The sequence below is a fragment of the Lissotriton helveticus genome, chromosome 4_2 (genome assembly GCF_964261635.1).
Source record: "Lissotriton helveticus chromosome 4_2, aLisHel1.1, whole genome shotgun sequence".
NCBI lineage: Eukaryota > Metazoa > Chordata > Amphibia > Caudata > Salamandridae > Lissotriton > Lissotriton helveticus.
Genome location: NC_136064.1, coordinates 86861868 through 86881654, shown reverse-complemented (window position 1 = coordinate 86881654; position 19787 = coordinate 86861868). Strand labels below are relative to the sequence as shown.

General features: G+C 44.2%; 1 protein-coding gene across 17 annotated transcripts in view; it reads left to right on the top strand.

Annotated features, from left to right (window-relative positions):
* Nucleotides 1–19787, top strand: part of EDA (ectodysplasin A) — a 1521038-nt gene that overhangs the window by 432222 nt on the left and 1069029 nt on the right. The window contains exon 1 of one of the 17 annotated variants that reach the window (XM_078640161.1): nucleotides 15349–15393. The exons of the other annotated variants lie outside the window; for them this stretch is intronic. Coding sequence (XP_078496287.1) covers nucleotides 15364–15393 — 30 coding nt within the window. The 5' untranslated portion in view covers nucleotides 15349–15363. Of the gene's footprint in view, nucleotides 1–15348; nucleotides 15394–19787 lie in introns of those variants that run through there. 17 annotated transcript variants of the gene reach the window in all.

Genomic DNA, 19787 nt, shown 5'->3' with positions numbered 1-19787 from the left:
CACACACAACACAATATGAAACTTGTCTTAAGCCCACTGGAGGGCATGAAATAGTTTGAACTAGAAAACGTCAGCCCACTAGAGGGCGAGCGAGATAAAAATACTGTGTGAGCATCCTGTAAACCAACAGAATTACACTGTAATGTGTGCGATTATAAATTGTGTTTGGTAATATAATTAAGGGATACAAACTACATCACCCAGAATTCCCCAACAGAGATAAGGAAAATTTTAATCACATGACTTTGCACAATGACACCTTATAGGTGGATGAGAGGGAAGGAATATTGACCGTGATCAAGCCGTCTGTTGGCGGTGAAACGCGTTGGTATCTGTGAGAGCGAGGGTGCAATAAACAACTGTGAAAAGAAAATCTTCGAGTGCGTTTTCAATTACCTGTGAAGGGAGTTTTGGAATGTGAAATCGGCAGGGCTCTGCCGAGGAAAACGCACCGGTGGGAGAGCGCCAGGGGTCACCTGAACTGAGCCAAGTTGTGGAGAGATATCTATATATATATATAGATATATAGATATATAGATATATATGTATATACTTATTTTAATCCCTACAAACTATCTAAGGAGAAACTGATGCTGGGTACTCAGCATTTAGAGCAGGTCAAGGTCTTTGATTATTTAGGAGTCCGAATCAGTGACAATCTTGTATGGACTTCCCAAATCCAGAAGGGTGAGATGTCATTACAACAAGTGGACTGCGCGATTGCAAGGAGGTTAAGACGCTCAGCCTTCATCCCCATTTCCCCCACACTTGAGATACACAGGGCCAAAGGCCTAGGTGCAGCCTTATATGGAAACAAATTGTGGGGTTTAGAGAATACGAAAAAGTTGGAGGTAGGGGAAAACTCATTTTTAAAGGCAATACTTAATGTCCCAATTAACACACCAATATTGCCACTACACCTTGATTTAGGTATTAAATCCATCACACACTTCGCTGTCCTCAAAGCTTTGCTGTTTGGGCCAGAATTTGGACTAACAATACTGAGATTCCCGTAAAAGAGGCAGTGGAAGAATTACTTGCTCTCCAAAGACAGAAAGGCGAGTTGCAGTGGTTTAATAGGGAAAGGAAGTGGTTGTATCGGCTGGGTATGGATATGATGTAGGAGGCCCCTTGTTCTATTACTAAGAAAATGGTTCCTCTATTATAGAAGAGGTATTGGGATTTTATAAACTCCTCTTGTAACGATACTGTAGCACATGGCACTTTAACTCTGCAATTTTTAAATGTTAAAAGCTGTTTTAACTTAGATATGTACATGGGCGAAATTGAACCGCCCTAGGCACGAGCACTATATATTAAATTCAGGCTAGGGTCTCTTCCATTAAAATGCATGGAAAAACAGTTGGACAAATGCTACAATCTCCTCTATGTGCCCATCTTGTTTGACTGCGCCAGAAGCAAAGGAGCACTTTTTGTTCTTGTGTCCTGCATACAGAAATATAAGGAAAGCATGTATTATTCCAGCATGTCGACTGCTTTCCTTTTCACGCCCCCTTGCAGCACTATGTATATTTCGGTCTGACACAACACAGTAGCTTGTCTTTGCAGTAACGAGATACCTATTATATGCCTGGAGGCAATGATTGAAAATCTTATTGTAATAAGTGCTTGGGTTTGTTGATTGAACATAATGTCTTTTTATACTGCACATCCATTATAGATTGTAAATAGTAACTTGTTTAAGCTTATAACTGACATGAGCTTCAAGCAAGGTCTTAATCATAGTTTTATTAAATGTTTTTTAAAGTTCTATGTGATGAAGTTTGTATGTGAGATTTTAAACTGCTCATGATCATGCTATTGGTCGATCAATAAAACAATATATACTTATACTATCTTGCAGTACACTTGTTGCCTGTTAACTACTGGTTAATGGGGTGTGGTGTGGTAAATTAAATGTACTTATTACCTCATTTCTGAATTTCTATGCTTAATAAATCATAATTTCTTGTCAATGCAAAGCGAGGAGTCCGTGGTGCTCAAATGAAGGAGGAGAAGACCAATAACTCGAGTTAAAGGGAGCGCTTCCAGCACCAAGCGGGCACAGGAGCAATCTCTCAAGTCCCTCTCTTGAAGTGGGGGTGTCTTTATTTTCAACAGCAGAATATTTATACAGTCTTGGTCACGAGGCAAAATAGAGGAACAAACAGGTTGTCGCAGATAGAGGAACAAAGATCAGCAACAGGAGCAGAGTGTGAAGAAATGGGTGCGTGTCTTAGGCTTCGTGAGGGGACTTGCGATGTGAAATAGTCTGACAGTTGGAAGGGGGAGGCTTCCTCATTTGGGGGTTTGTGCTCATGCTTCATGTCAGAAACATGAACCATCTCTGCGGGGGAGCAGGAACTCATGTACTGGTTTCCCGGACTTGGCAGAAACCACAGAGACAGATGGTGAAAATGAGGAAGGCCAGGTGCAGGGGTGTCGTGCTCGTGCTCGGGGTCTTGGGACCCCGAGCACGGGTGAATTAAAAACAAAGGGTGAATTAAAAACAAAATGGTGCCGGCTTTTAATGTGGGCAATTATTAATCGCGCAAAGGGGATCGCGCAAAGGGGCATAATTAGATCGCGCAGAGGGCAGCGAAGGGGCATAATTATAGATTTTATTTCCACAGTGGAATGACCCGTGTACCGGCTGGAAATTAATTTGTTGGATATATATGACCTGCTTGATCTTCTGTATGGAGCGCGTCTACCTGATACTTTCCCTTCTTGCATGCGGGTATCCCTCATCTGTTGGAGGGATCTTTGGCTCACTGGCTGGGATCAACGCCTCTCTGGGATGACCCCTTTATGGCAGAGAACGTGGCTTGGTCTGCTGGAGGGTTTTATCCCCCGGGACCATATTAGGATCCTGTACCTGGGAGATGTTTACAATAGAGGGAGCATTATGTCGTTTCAGGTATTAAAGGTTAAATATTCCCTGACTAACTCTCATTTCTTTCGGTACCTCCTATTGTGCCATGCCTTGCAGGCCCGTGAGTTCCCAAATGACTCGTTGCCCGAATTTAGTCCGTTGGAAGTGAAGGTTGCACGGCTGGGTTAAGGGCAACTTCTGTGATTTATCGATCACTAGTGGTCCATAACCCTGAATTCCTTGAGAAGGCACCGCAGAGATTGGTGTCCTGGGTGGGAGACTTGGATGAAGAGGAATGGAGGTAGGCTTGTATGGCACTTCTGGAGTTGGCGATTCCATTGCGGCTGCATATATTTCAATTCAACTATTTGCATGCAAAGTATTTCACCCCACGGCGCTTGCAACACATGATCTCCGATGTGCATATGGTGTGTGCGTGATGCACGCTTCTTGCCGCAAATTTTTTCAACATGGCCTGGGAGTGTGGTGTTGAGGCCCATTTGGGAGGGGTTGGGTCAAGTACTTTCCTCTGTGCTAGGCTGCACCCTGGAGCTAGCACCCCCCCCCCCCACTGTGCTATTGGGGTTCATGGAGGAGGTTGGGGGCCCTATAGCTTTGCGTGTTTTTCTGGGGATGGCCTGCTTGGTTGTCATACGGGATGTGGGCCCGTGCATGGAAACCATATAAGCCACCAATTCGTAGAAGCTGGCGCACAGGCCAGGACTGGTACACTTCTCCGGAGTAGCTGATCCTCGAGGCTCGTGGCTGCCCTAAGAAGCCTGAAAATGGGTAGCTATTATGGTGTGTCAACATGACTGTATATTGTTGTATAATATTGATGACTGGGCTTGCTGTAATGTTATGCATGTTCGTCGATCAATCTCTGCACTGTGTTATGCCGTGTCTTAGCGCAATTTTTTAAATAAAGTTGGTTATTACATTTTTTTTAAAACGATGCTTTGGTGTGTTAAAAGGCATGAAGTCCGTATTTTCCCCTGAAAATACGTTCTTCATTATGTTGGGTAGTTCTCCAAAAGATCAGGCTTTATTGAACCGTTTGCCATAACATTTCCATTTTCTCTTGGCTTTGGTGGTGTTTGTGTTGAAAAGCGGTCAACGCAATGTCTTCCACTTAAAATCAGAAAATAAAGTAAAGATGTGAAAGTTTTACTAAAAGAGAGACTTGGGTTATATTATATTTTTTCAGTTTTAAATAAACCTACTCAAGGGTCTTTGGCTACTCTACAGCACCCTTTGCTGTAGAAAAATACTCTTCTTAAATTATCTTCATTTGCTCTGCTTAAATTATCTTAACTTGCTATTCCCTCACTAGAAAACGTGGACGCTACTGGACGAGGTCACATCTGCATTTTGTACTACTAACAGTACAATACAAGACTGGCATCTCTTTGACAGTACATCCAGCTCCTGAGCTTCTACGTAGCCCCGACGCCTAACTAAAAAGGCAACATTTGTATTTTTAGGCAGCAGTGCTATCAACTATTGTTGGCAAATTATCTTCGGCACCTTCCCGTTGATAGCATTCTGATGTATTTTCCTACTAATAGTACACGCTTTGATTGTAGCGCCGATTTGCTATTCACTTTGAGAACTTCTTCATAAACATTAGAGAAAAGTACAAAAAGAAAACTCCGGGCCTACAGCCTGATTCATCAATCTCCCGTTTTGTGAGCCCCTAATAGCGATTCATAACGAATCGCTATTAAGGACTTGCAAAACGGGATTCATGTAGGAATTGCATTAAGAAATGCGATTCCTACACATTCCTTATTTGCGATTAGCAAATTGCTAATCGCAAATAAGGAATAACTCCCCATTCATTCCTATGGGCCAAAAGGCCCATAGGAATGAATGGGGAGTATTCCTTATTTGCGATTAGCAATTAGCTAATCGCAAATAAGATAGCGATTTAAAGGGTGCCAGGGGTGTCCAAAGGACACCCTGTAGCACCCCTTAAATGCAAATTGAAACAGGTGTTGCGCACACACATGTCCAAAGGACATGTGTGCGTGCAACATGCAACTTAGAAAAATGCATTTAAATGCATTTTTCTAAGTTTTTGCTATTTACCGAGAGGTCTGACCTCTCGGTAAATAGCGGCCCAAAATTGCATTTTCGCAATTTTAAAATGCTTCATGAATTGCATTTAAGGAATCTCAAATAGAGATTCCTTAAATTCAATTCTTCGCAAATGTGCGAATTCTTAAATAGCGATTTTTGCATTTGGGATGATGAATCCCAAATGCAAAAATTGCACTCGCAAAAGGCAAGATTCTGAGAATCTTGCCCTTTGCGAGTGCAATTTAGCTTGATGAATCAGGCGGCTAGTGTATAAAAATTTAGCGAGTCGCAAACCAAATTGGGTCCTGTAAAATATTCTAAGGGAATGTACTAAAGTAATTTTTAAAAAAAAGACTTTTAAAAATAGCATACTAATTAGACTAAAAACCATATCGCTAAATTGCCACAGAAAATAGAAATTTCTTAATAGAAATTTCAAATTAACGAATCACAAACAATACGCACTAAAGATCTACTGACAGCCAAACACAAGAAAAGCCCATTATGCACGGGCAATTTGCAATCAATTACTGGGAGATGGTAATCAAAAAAACGTCACAACCTTGAAATGAAATTTAAAAAAACAACACAAGTTGTGCGTAGATGACGCACACAAGTGAATGTAATGTTATTGTACAACCACAAACAAATGGAATGTAAACTTCATGTTTGCTGTTCATTCAGACTGTAGTATTTAAGCCGGGTCTGGTGGCTCAGTGGACTAATGCATCCACCACAGGGTCCTGTGTTCGACGTCAGGTTCAAATCCCGGTGGATCCACTCAGCCTTTCATCCATTTGAGGGCGATAAAGTGAGTACCATTGAGTTGGGCAACAATAAACATCTGTTATTCAGCGCCCAGAGACCTTTGGGTGAACGTGCTCTTTACAAATACATGTGATGTTATGTAGGTATTAAAAAAAAAAAGAATAGAATTATTAATAAAAAACAAGAATAGCAAATAACAAAAAGTAAACAACCATATCCTGTCAATTGTGGAACATATTTGTTCAGACGTGTCATTCCACATAATCATCTCCTCTGAAGTGCTGCATGCACGGTATCCCTCTTCAGTGCCCCCAGTTCAAATAGCTGCCCTAATTGTCCGAGGTCTGTGACTTGCAGCAATGTCGTTCAAACACCTCCTGCACAGGGTACAATTGCGGATTGTGTTTTGATATTGCTTCTTCATAGAACAGTAGTAGCTCAGTAACACGCGGATCAATTTGTTTCTAGACATTCACTATATTAGGAGAAACGTTACTGCCAAAATTATTATTTGCAACATCTTTAAAAACATGAATAATGTACTTCGTTATGTTCCATTACACATACATTTATGTAACTTCAAAAAACAAGTATGTATTTTTAAATGATCATTTGTGTTCAAATTATTTTTGCATTGTCAATATGGAATGACACTACATTAGTGTCAGACTCATAAACAAGTGTTATATTAATTTGGAATACTACTGCCATAATACATTGTGTTTGGAGGTTAGAAACAAGTTAAAAAGGAACACCCACTGTGAAACTTCGATATTTTCTAATGACCAACACATGTTTATTTAAAAGACCATATTTTATAAGTTTTATTTTCATGAAATTGGTGCACAAGTGTCTACATGACGGAGTTCACTTTTCGATTCAAAAGGGGGTGGTGATGGACAGAGTATCTGAATTAAGCAGAACACTCCTACCCAGTCAAAAGATCAGGGCTTGATCCATCACCGTTTTTTAGCTCACTGCACCATCCCAGTTCAGAACCTGGCTACATGCAAATTAGTCTGACCCTGGCCCAGTGCATCATGGGAACAGGGCAGACCAAACTACCAAGCCAATTCTTTACTGGAAAGGAAACAAGCTTCCGGGGACCGGTTTCTGGCATTCCAGCCGTCTTCGGCCCGGCTTGCTTGAATCCTGATGGTGCAGTGAGCAAGGGACTCACATCTGAGCATACCCTTCCACACTTGTGGTGGCCAAACGATTCAAAAGGGGGTGGTGATGGACAGAGTATCTGAATTAAGCAGAACACTCCTACCCAGTCAAAAGATCAGGGCTTGATCCATCACCGTTTTTTAGCTCACTGCACCATCCCAGTTCAGAACCTGGCTACATGCAAATTAGTCTGACCCTGGCCCAGTGCATCATGGGAACAGGGCAGACCAAACTACCAAGCCAATTCTTTACTGGAAAGGAAACAAGCTTCCGGGGACCGGTTTCTGGCATTCCAGCCGTCTTCGGCCCGGCTTGCTTGAATCCTGATGGTGCAGTGAGCAAGGGACTCACATCTGAGCATACCCTTCCACACTTGTGGTGGCCAAACGATTCAAAAGGGGGTGGTGATGGACAGAGTATCTGAATTAAGCAGAACACTCCTACCCAGTCAAAAGATCAGGGCTTGATCCATCACCGTTTTTTAGCTCACTGCACCATCCCAGTTCAGAACCTGGCTACATGCAAATTAGTCTGACCCTGGCCCAGTGCATCATGGGAACAGGGCAGACCAAACTACCAAGCCAATTCTTTACTGGAAAGGAAACAAGCTTCCGGGGACCGGTTTCTGGCATTCCAGCCGTCTTCGGCCCGGCTTGCTTGAATCCTGATGGTGCAGTGAGCAAGGGACTCACATCTGAGCATACCCTTCCACACTTGTGGTGGCCAAACGATTCAAAAGGGGGTGGTGATGGACAGAGTATCTGAATTAAGCAGAACACTCCTACCCAGTCAAAAGATCAGGGCTTGATCCATCACCGTTTTTTAGCTCACTGCACCATCCCAGTTCAGAACCTGGCTACATGCAAATTAGTCTGACCCTGGCCCAGTGCATCATGGGAACAGGGCAGACCAAACTACCAAGCCAATTCTTTACTGGAAAGGAAACAAGCTTCCGGGGACCGGTTTCTGGCATTCCAGCCGTCTTGGGCCCGGCTTGCTTGAATCCTGATGGTGCAGTGAGCAAGGGACTCACATCTGAGCATACCCTTCCACACTTGTGGTGGCCAAACGATTCAAAAGGGGGTGGTGATGGACAGAGTATCTGAATTAAGCAGAACACTCCTACCCAGTCAAAAGATCAGGGCTTGATCCATCACCGTTTTTTAGCTCACTGCACCATCCCAGTTCAGAACCTGGCTACATGCAAATTAGTCTGACCCTGGCCCAGTGCATCATGGGAACAGGGCAGACCAAACTACCAAGCCAATTCTTTACTGGAAAGGAAACAAGCTTCCGGGGACCGGTTTCTGGCATTCCAGCCGTCTTCGGCCCGGCTTGCTTGAATCCTGAACCTGAAGTTGTACTGGTCTCAATCATTTGTTCATGGGGAGTAGATGGAATTCCGCCCCTTGGTCCATGGCCTGTTGCGGGTGCCTCCCGCCTTTTAGTTACCAGCTGCTTATTAATACGTGATATTAAACATACCATTGTATAATTGTTCATTAATTGCGGTCACAATCTGCGACTTTTAATAATTGTATTTATAATAGCGATTCAGTCATTAGCAAATGCAAATATGCTTAATCGCTATTTTTGAGAGCGAGCATTTCTGGACATTACAAATTACAACTTGTAACGTACAATTTATTTATACAATTTACGATTCACTATTCTTAACTGTAGTATATTAGGACACTCTTCATATAGTAGATCTTATAAAGAGAAACATTTTAATTTTTTTTGTTTGATTCCCCTTCAGCCTCGTTTGAATAGAAAACCGAAAAATGCCTAACAGTATATATGTACAGTTTCCAGATGTAAAAAAAAAAATTACTAGGTTTGCCTAAAAAGAATTTTCTTTCACCATCTCCAGTGACAGGTGTTTTCAATAAAATTGCTAGCCTACAAGCATTCACTTTGTAGCAGCATGTGTGCTCACTTTACACTGCAGTCATGCTTTTTCTCTTGGCTGAGTGTCTTCTAAATCACTTCACAGTAGAACATGGTGTTCCATAATTTGATTTGTCTTGCTGAATAATCTCCCTAATACTCTCTGCGGTTGAGAACCCAGACTTATAGTTTAAATTTCACTTAAGCATTTAGTTGATCTATACAGAAGATCACTGTTTAGGGTTCACACAGTTATTCTCGACCTCAGATTTTCGGGCTGACATTGGATTATCCTCCCGGGTATCTGTCATGTCCAATTTCCCTTATTCATCAGTTGTCCCTTTTGAGTTGTCTTAGAGGTCTGCTTCACGCTGCTTCTACGGCTATGTGATTCTAAATCCTGTTCAAAGCAAGCTGTGAAGATGCTCCTTGTAGGGTACTTACTCTAATTCGGCATAATGGCAAAGGCAGTTGAACGTTTTCTCCCAAAGTGTTATAGCTACGTTAAAAGCAAATTATAGAGCTTATTTCAAGTGACAGTGAATTCCAAGAGTACTCTTGCAAAGCTGCAATTGTCACAGAATACTCACATAAGTAATCATTTACACTTTTACAAATATAACCATTGTATATTTCTAAATAAGGGAGTGTCATGGAAATATGAATTGCACCTTTTCTAAATACTATTCCCTATTCCTATACCCCACCAATTTTGAAAACGTTCCCTCTTTCCCAGCCTAAAGTGGATTTTATCCTTAGACAGAAGAACATCACCCACTACCTTTGAGGTGGGGACCTATCTGCAACAGGCTTCGGAATACTCCCAAGATTACAGTTTTGTAGCTGTTCACTAATTTTTGCCAGGGCCTGTGTCTTAAATTGCCTACAACCCACTTGTGAATAGATTTACTCACATATAAAATCTTATAATTTTGTGAGGAAAGTACTTTTATGTACCACAAAGTTAAATTTGTTCAATGCTACTTGCATACATTAGTGTTACTTTTGCTCCCAAAATATTTTTGTGAATCAGACCCTTTATCTTTTATTGTGTTTTACTGTATGTAACTTGCTGCCATGTGGTTGGTGAAGAGTTCTAAAATTTAACAAGCATTGGCATAGCCAATAGGTCTCGCTTTTGGGACATTATAAGTATTTAGTTATGCAGCACAATATCCTTGGTGCAACAACATTAACTGTTGCATGGTTAAACACTTATAAGGCCCCAAAGGCGAGACACATCGGCAATGCCAGTGCTTTTTTTTTTTTAAGGACATGCAGTGCTATCAGGCTCCGGCTGCCACTTAGAGATAGAGCGAGAGAGGAGAGAGAGGTGTGTAGAGAGAGAGAGAGAGAGAGGTGTGTAGAGAGAGAGGTGTGTAGAGAGAGAGGTGTGTAGAGAGAGAGGTGTGTAGAGAGAGAGGTGTGTAGAGAGAGAGGTGTGTATAGAGAGAGGTGTGTAGAGAGAGGTGTGTAGAGAGAGGTGTGTAGAGAGAGAAGTGTGTAGAGAGAGAAGTGTGTAGAGAGAGAGGTGTGTAGAGAGAGAGGTGTGTAGAGAGAGAGTTGTGTAGAGAGAGTTGTGTAGAGAGAGGTGGGTAGAGAGAGGTGGGTAGAAAGAGGTAGAGAGGGAGGTAGCGAGAGAGGGAGGTAGCGAAAGAGAGGTAGATAGAAAGAGGTAGAGAGGTAGAGAGAGGAAGAGCGCTAGAGAGAGAGAGGTAAAGAGAGAGAGGGTGGAGGTAGAGAGGTAGAGAGAGGGTGGAGGAAGAGAGAGAGGGTGGAGGAAGAGGGAGAGAGGGTGGAGGAAGCACGTGTGTGTACGGGTCCAGGAAATGGTGTATCACATAGGGTTGTGCAAAATTTGCTTTTGCATAATTAAGCGAAATTTGGCAAACATTACAGGCAATTGTACAATATGCAAAAGGGACAATTAGCATTATATTTCTCTGTGAAATGTATCCTTGTGCCCATTTTGGATAGAAGAACACATTTCGCGCTCAACCCCAAAAAACCACAAAAACAACACATGTTGCAAGCAAGACCTGTCAGTGTTCTGGTCGTTCACACTGTTTGACTGCTTTTGAGGTAAAATGTGGCATAATTCCGGGAATTTCACTTGACACGCAGAACACGAAACCCCAGAAATGACGCGAGATTACGCCGGCGACCCACAAGTCTCACTTGCGACAAGTATTAACCTCACTGTCCAATCCATCCCTAGCAAGCTGCGCTTTGTATATTTGTTATAACAATTAAGGGCATGCATTGCAGGCGTTGTACGGTATGGTGCAGTTTCTGCTTCCCAAGGCGCTACGACTCCCAGACTCCAGGCGCTTGACGTACCACTATGGATTGAGAGAGCTGCAGAGTCAGAGGCGCGGCTGCCCCCCCACCTCCCCCCACGGTCGGAAAAGGAAAAGTTTGAAGAGTCCACTCAGAGGAGCTGGAGGGATGCTGATACCGGAAGGGCGGACGAGAGTTAAATTATATATTTCTGCTCCGTGCTGCCTCAACACCGGCAGAACTGCATGTTCAGGCTAGGTAGGTCTATTCAGGTGTGCGCTAAATTGTTTTAACAATTTAATCCATCCCTAGCAAGCAGCTGTTTGTATATTTGTCATATTAATTAAAGGCAAGGGGATGTGTTTGGCTTTGTCTGGGGTTGCTTTGTATGAGTAACTGATATGGCAACTACTTTTTGAGAGTAAGGGCCCCCTGCGTTAAAAAACATAAATACCACTTTTTGAAAATACATAATTGGATCAGCTTTCAGCAATGTTTTGAGATGCATTAGTATAGGTTTTGCTTATAGATTTTCCTGTCCACCGTTCAATGAAAAATGCGCGTGGCAGGTTTAGTAAGTCAGTGCTGGCCTACCCGACCGTTACTTACAAGGGCTGCCTTCACATCACTTAAGCTTCAAATCTATCATGGCTTTCAGTCACATAGGTGGTTCCTGTTATAACCCGTCCCACATCTTTGCCCATTTTAAGATGCCAAAGGGCACACATTGCTCTGGAAATGCGAATGACCTCTGTCACCTTTGCCCCCAGGCTGCCTGCCCAGTCTTCCCCCTAAGGGCGGTGGGATAATGGCGCATTCCAAGCCTCCTGTGTGTGTGTGTGTGTGTGTGTGCTTCCAGTGGCGGAGCGGAATGTGGGTCTGGCTGGTCCTGTCTAACATTAATTAGTACATGTACAAAAAAAAAACACGAGCGCGCGCACACATTTAAACAAACATATCTATAAGTAACCAAAAGGATCGCCATATATTTGCATGAATGTCCCATGATGCGAAAAGACAGAATAGGTAGAAAATAAAACTAAACGTCGTATCACAGAGGCAGTAGCAATCAATCGGCACATCTATGTTTTTTAGCAAACAAATGCTCGAAAGCCAGTTAAGAGTTGATCAATTCAACTTTGATGTCCCCTCTCCCTTCAAGCTGCTGCTAGTCTCTTGTGTGACGAGCTGACGAGGAGGGACGGGGAGAAGGGAGGGGGTAGTGAAGGCAAGGGGGTGGAGGAGCATGTTTCACACGCTGTAAAGCTCAATGAGCCATTACAGAAAGCCAGATGGCAGCTGTGCATGTTCATGCATGCATGACAGCATTCTTGATGCCAGCAAAAGCCTTTGTCAGCACTTTTAAAACTCCACTCCTAAATGTTTTGCCAGAGACCAGTGCATGCGCTGGCTGAGACGAGACCTAAAAAGGAGGGCAGATTTTCAAAGCCATTTGCACACGAGTTGAACTTACAGGTGCAAATGTCCTTTTTGTTAATTATTGAAAAACCATGTATGGGATTTACAAACCTTGGTTTTACACTTATAAAAATATTTACTCACTCATACTCGGTCTTCTTTGAGGGGTAAATAGTAGGCACTCCAGAGTGTGAAAGCCCTCGAAAGTTTGGCAATTGCCCCAAATTGACTTTTTAGTGAGTATTCATAATCTTTCCATAGTCCATTTCCATCTTGAAAACATGTGAAGATTTACTCCTAATAGGGGTAGGAATAAATCTGTTCCCCGCTGACAGTTATGTGTATTTGTAAAGCACACTATCTCCTGCAAGGATATCATGGCACTGAATAGGTCTTTTTGGCAAGCCCTACCTATGGTAGGTTGGTTAATTAAAAAGCCAAGTCTTCAGCTTCTTGTACAATTCAAGAAGAAAGGAGGAGGTTCTGATGTGGAGAGGGAGATCCTTATATGCTTGTGGAACAATGTACGAAAGCGCTAATCTTCCTGATCTACTTCTGTGTATGGCTGGGATGTTGGCAAGTAGAAGTCTTGCGGACCAGAGGTTCTAGATGGTAGGTGGAAGGAGATGCGACTGTTCAGGTCGGTAGGGCTTGAGTTTTGGAGTGCCTTGAATGTTTGTGTGAGGAGTTTGTATTGAGTGCGTTTGTGTATTGGAAGCCAGTGTAGTTCCCTGAGGTGTGGTGTAATGAGTTCTATGTGAGAGATTGAGGATGAGTCGGACTGCCGAGTTCTGGATGTTCTGTAGTCTTCCAGTGAGTTGTTTGGTGATCCCAGCATAAAGGGCGTTCCCATAGCCCAACCTACTTGTGATTAAAGTGTAAGTGACAGTTTTTCTTTTGTTGTGTAGAATCCATTTGAAGATGTTCATCAGCATCTTCAGGGTTTGGAAGCAGGACGCAGTGATAGTGCTGACTTGGGCAGCCATGTCCAGTTTACCATCAGTTATTATTCCAAAGTTCTTGGCATGGGTTCAGGATGGTTATGTGGGTCCGAGTTGAGCCGGACACCAGTTGGAGTTCCATGGTGAGGTGTTCTTGCCAAAGATCACTACTTCTGTCTTGTTCGTCTTGAACTTGAGACAGTTGGCTTTCACCCAGTTAGCGACTTCAGTAATGCAGATGGTCAATTTGTTTCTTGTGTTGGGGACTTTGTCTGAGAGCGAGCATGAGTTGTGTGTTGTCTGCATAGGAGAGGAGGCTGATGTGTGCGCAGATAACATTGGCAGAGAAATCATGTTTGCATTGAAGAGGGTGAGGCTGAGCAGTGATCCTTGAAGGACTCCCCAGATTAGTTGCATGCTTCCAAGGCATAAGGTGCCAGGCTGATCGCTTGTGTTCTATCCGCTAAGAAGGATAAGATCCAGCTGAGAGCAGATCCTTGGATGTCAAAATAGTGCAGATGTTTGATGAGAACAGGATGTGAGACCATGTCAAATGCTGCAGAGAGGTGCAGGAGAATGAGGGCTGCGAGTCCCATCTGTCAAAGACCATGCAGGCGTCATTTGTGGTGGCAATAAGTGCTGTTTCTGTACTGTGGTTGGCCCTGAATCCAGACTGTGTGATATTGAGGAGCTGACGGTTGCTGAGGTGGTTGGTGAATGATTAGTTTCTCTTAGACCTTTGCTGGGTATGGTACAAGGGCGATGGGTCTGTGATTGGAAAGCGTGGCTTTGTCAGCGGATAGCTTTTTTAATCAATGGCATCACTGTGGCATGTTTCCAGCTGTCCAGAAATGTGGTTGGTTGATGGAGGCATTAAGGATGTGTGTTTCTGCACTTCACTGATTCGTGGGAGTCCTTTGTAGAAGGCATGGTTGGGGCAAGGGTCAGATGGAGCCCCCGAGTGGATAGACTTCATGAAAGCAGCAATTTCGACAATGGTGATGGCAGGTCACAAGATCAGAGTGTGTTCGTTAACCATGATGGGAAGTTGAGTTTCAACTGCAACTGGGTTCGGTTGAGGGTTGAAGTTGCTGTATATGGAGGTGATTATGTTGCGGAAGAATTCAGAGACTTGTAAAGCTCTTGTGAGGGGGTGATGTTGCTGGTGGCTGCAGAGGCGTGGTGACATTTTTGATGATGGCGAAGAATTTCTTGTTGCTGTTAGTGCTGGTGTTGATGTGATCTGCAAGAGCTGTGCCCTTTTGTTGCGTATCTGCTGGTGGTAGAGTCGTAGTGCTGATTTGAAGATGACTTGATCTGCGGTTTCTTGACTTGGTCTTCATTTGCGCTCCAGTTGCTTGCAGTTGTGTTTCGTCAGCATGAGTTCCTGTGTGTACCAGCTGGCCTGTGGACGTTCTCTCACCTTTTCTACAGTTGGAAAGGACTGCCTTGTTCAGGGTGCAGGAAAGGAGGGTTTCCATAGGGAAAATTATTTCCCCATTTAGGAAATGATTACAAATATTTTGAAGTTACATTGCAATCATATAAGATGTTTTCTGATGCATACATACACATTAAGTACATTTGCACATTTGGAAGTTTCTTTGCATTGTTAAAAGTGGGTTTCTACAAAGTCTTTCCAGGAGTACTTTTGTTATCCCGCAACTGACTTGTCTTTGTAGGCCTACTCTTAGAAACCTTTGAGAATGCAAACAAAATCACAAATGTATCCCTTAGTAAAAGGAATCCTATTTAAGTGAATACCTGTTTGTTTTAGTACGAATTAGACCTAGTGTGATGTGGTGCCATTAGGGCTATTGTTTTCATATTTAAATTGTGAGTTGAAGTTATTTGATTATTTCTAGTTTCTAGATTATTATCCAGTAGTTAGATTTACTTTAGCAAGCTTTATTTTTAGGTCGAGCCTGGGCAGCGCATATGCTGCTCTGCAAGGCATGCTGTATTCAGGTATGGACTTGTAGCTCCTCCCATCTTTTCAGTTGGCTTTTGTTACTGTCCTTTCAAAAACGTTGCCTTTGATTAATGACTAAACGTAGTAGTCCCTCGTTAGTACCGCCTTGTCTGCATTTGTAACCTCCAATAAAGACTGGACTTTTTGCTTGTGTTATACGTTCTGTGTATCTACAGCCTGTAAGCACTATTTTCTTTAAGGATCCTCCCTTAATCGAAGCATGACGTGCTTTCCTACAACGCAGCACACCGCCCGCTTTTATATTTTTATCAGTAATTGCGGCCGGTCTGCTTTAACTTTAGAGGCCACGCTTCTTTATTTATTATTTTTGCCAGCGCTGTCCCCTTTAATAGCGGTTGGGTTACAGAACCTTGTTTTTTGGGGGGTAAAAGCACGCCATACCGTGCTTTCATGTTGTTAGTGGCAGCACCCTTTTCTTTAGACGCTGCTCACCTTATTCAGCTTACGAGTCGCGCGTCTAAAGAAAGGGGCGTGGCTGCAATTAAAGTGAAAGCCTGGCATGGAGCATTTATACACAAAAAAAATTGTTTGTGAATTTCACAAATAAATGTTTTTTTGTGTGTAAAAGTGCTCCATGTTGTGCTTTCACTTTAATGGCGGCTGCGTCCCTTTCTTTAGGCGCGGCTCGCTCTTAGCCAAATTAGGCAAGAAGCGTCTAAAGAAATGGGCACAGCCACCATTAAAATGGTCTCACATTTGTGAAAGTTTGAACTATTGCCATTATAAATGACAATGCCTTATATTTATGTGTTGATTTTCAAAACACATAAATAAAAGGCATTGTGATCTACAATGCCAAATGCTTAAACTCTCGCTAATGGGAGACCTATTGCATTGCAAATGCAAGTTAATAGAGAGCTTGCGGGACACTAATATACAGGAACTAAAACATAAGAACAACATGCTGTTGAAAATTATGTGTAGTTCTGATGGATACATCTGCCTGTGGATTCCTCACCTTTTAAATTAACCCTGCGCCAGCATTCCATGGAAATTATTTTCTTTTCTCTCCAACATTGACGAGGACATCATAATAGCCTGGCTCCGCTCGCGACACCGTATGACGTCACCGGAGCCATAAGAAGACCTCGTCGGCATGCTGACATCAGTTCCCTTTTACTGTGATTACTTTGTTTCTTCCTCTTCTTCGTGTTGCAGTGAGAATGGCTACCACGAAGAAGTCTGGTTTCAAGCCCACCACAACGTCGAAGGGTGTTCGTGCTGTCAGAAGATTAACCCGAAAGTGCTGAAAGTACGTGAGGCAAATTCTTCATGGTGCAGGCGAAAAAGGAGAAGAGGGGTTGTGTGAGATCGAAGTTGTCGACCTCGCATACTTCGAAGAAGCATAAGAAAAAGAGAAGACCTGGATCACAACGTCGATCTTCTAAGGGCATTTCTTTGAAATCAGCCACTCCCTTACAGCAGTGTGAAAGATCATCTCTCTGTTGCCTTCTTTATCTCCGCAGGCGACTCCGGCCCACTCTCTGGCACCCTGTGGCTCTCTGGCACCCAGGGATTTTCTGGCTCCCAGGAAGTCTTCTCCTGTTCCTGCAGCTTCACCTGTGCGGGCACCAATGGCTCTGCAGCCGCAGCCTCAGCCCCTCCCCCCCGTACGGCCGCCGATGGATCCAGACCAGGGGACTTCAGATACTTATCCTCCTTTCCCAGGACCAGGTTCGATCCTTTGCATTTCCTTAATGCGATGTTCGCCAGGGCATCCTACCCTACCGGCGCGCCTTCGGGCCCCGTGGGTCCACTTGCCTTTAATTTGGGAATTCCCCATCAGTATGCCCTGGCACCTTTCGTGCCTTTTATGCCGACTGCTCCATCTTGGCAGTTCCCGGCACTAAGGTTTTCGACTCCAATACCTCAATCCCTGGCTCTGTCTGGTGTTTGGCATGAGTCATCCCGGATTCGATTGGCGCTGCTGCCCACTTCAGAAGCTCCTCCTTCGATGCCAGTGCCGTTGTTACAGGCGCCCCGGCTGGCGTCGCTGACGCCGATCCTGAAGCAGCATTCCTGGAGGGAAGTGCAAAGACTGCTGGAGGAAGAGTAGCACCAGCAAGAACAGGAGGAAGTGGAGAGTCTCGACTCCGCAGACGAATTTGAAGGTCTACGTGAGGCTAGTGGCCTTGATACTTCCCAGAGTCAGAGCTTTCTTCTAAGGCTTGACCTTCACAGGATGTTGCCCTTATCACTTGGTCATCATTGCTGTATTGTCGGACCTTCAGTTGCCCTGAGCTTAGGTAAAGTCAAATATTCTGACTGGAGTGCTCAATTCTCCTTCCTCTTCTATTGAACCTCTGCTGCCTTTCAATGAGGCGTTGACGGCGCCAATTATGCAAGTGTGGCAGAAACCCTTGTCTGCCCCTGCCATTTCTAGATCAGTGGCAAGAAGGTATAGACCTGCTCCTGGTGACCCAGCTTTCCTTTCTGCCCATCCATCTCCATAATGCTTGCTGGTTCAAGCTTCTTGTTCCAGGCAGTCAACTGGTTCCTTCCCTACCATCTCGTGGGATAGAGACTCGAAGAAGTCAGAGCAGTCGGCCAAAAAGGTGTTTTCCTCAGCAAGTATGGCTCTCAAGTCAACGAAATGCCACATGTTTGCTAGGGAGGTACATTCATGCTCTAATGGACTCTGTCAAGCAAGTGGCTCCTAAACGTCCTGAAGATCATGTTCATTTTCTTGAGGCACTTTCAGATTCAGTCGGGTCGCGACACAGCAGACTCGGTTGCCAGAGTGATGGGTTCCTCGATTGCTACTAGAAGGCATGCCTGGCTTATATCTTCAGGTTTCTCACCAGATGTACAGGCTACTTTACTGGATCTACCCTTTGATGGGTCAAGATTCTTTGGAACTAAGGCGGACTCTGCGCTGCAGTGATTCAAGGACAGTAGGGCTACTGCAAGATCCTTGGGCCTGTAGTCCCAGCCCAGGGGCTAGGCATTCAAAAGGTATTAAGGTCTTGGGAAGGCCGCTTCCCTTCAAGGCCGTCGGCAGCCTCAGAAGCAGCAGCAGCAGCAGCAGCAGTAGCAGAACCCTCTGTACAGGTCGTACAGAGGAAAAGGTAGAGGCCGTCTTCGGAGTGCTTCTAGACAGCAGTCTTCCTCCTCCTCCTTCTCCTCCTCTGTCCCCACCACTAGAAAGCAGCTCTTGATCCCCCATCTTGGATCATGCTGGTCCTTTAGGGGGGTCGGGTGTCCCATTTTCTACAAGATTGGAAATTGTTTACCTCAGACCACTGGGTTTTGAATCTTGTGGAAAATGGGTACGCCATACCTTTTCAAGAGTTCCACCTCCTCGCCAGGACTGGTTTTCAGAAGACCATTTGCTGCTTCCGCAGCAGGAGGTTCTTGTCTTACTAAAGAAAGGTGCGATAGAGGTTGTTCCGGAGCAGGAAAGGGGTCAGGGATGTTACTCCCATTATTTCCTGATTCCCAAAAAGAACGGCTTGCTAAGGCCGATCTTGGACCTCAGGGTTTTGAATTTTTACCTCAGGCAGGAAAAGTTCAAAATGTTCTGGTGCTGCAGCAGGAAGACTGGATGGTATCGATCGACTTACAGAATGCGTATTTCCACAACCCTATTCTGAAGTCGCATCGGAAGTATCTCTGGTTTACGGTAGGGTCTCAACACTACCAGTTTGCGGTCCTTCCATTCAGCCTTACTTCCGCACCTCGGGTCTTCACAAAGGTGATGGCGGTGGTGGCAGCACGTCTCAGAAGGTTGGGGATTCCTGTTTTCTATTATCTGGATAACTGGCTGCTCACAGCAAAGTCGCCGGAGATGGTGTTGCGTCACTTGCATGTAACAACGCGGTTGTTGCTCAACTTGGGTATCTCGATAAATGTGCCCAAATCTCACCTAGTGCCATCTCAGCGCAGCCTGTTCATAGGGGCAGTACTGGACACTACTGTGTGTCGAGCTTTCCAAACTCCGCAGAGGATTCTTGACATTCAGGAGATGATTCCTTTATTTCATGTACGAGCGGTTGTTCCAGTCCTGAAGGTTCTTCGCCTGCTCGGTCTGTTCGCTTCCTGTATTTTGTTATTTAGCCATACACTCTAGCACATAAGGACACTCCAGTGGTGCCTCCACAGGCAGTGGAATCAATACAATGGAGATCTCAGTGAGAAGGTCAGAATCTCCAGAGACACTGCAGTAGAGCTGTCTTGGTGGAGTGTGCAGGGCAACCTGTCTCGAGGAAAGCTCTTTCAACCTCCTCCGCTGGTGGCCACAGTGATCAAGGATGCCTCCACTCTAGGGTGGGGTGCTCATCTGGGGAATCTGGAGATCAAGGGCCTTTGCTCTTCGGAGGAAAGGTTGCTTCACATCAGCCTTTTGGAATTGCGGGCAATACGTTTGGCT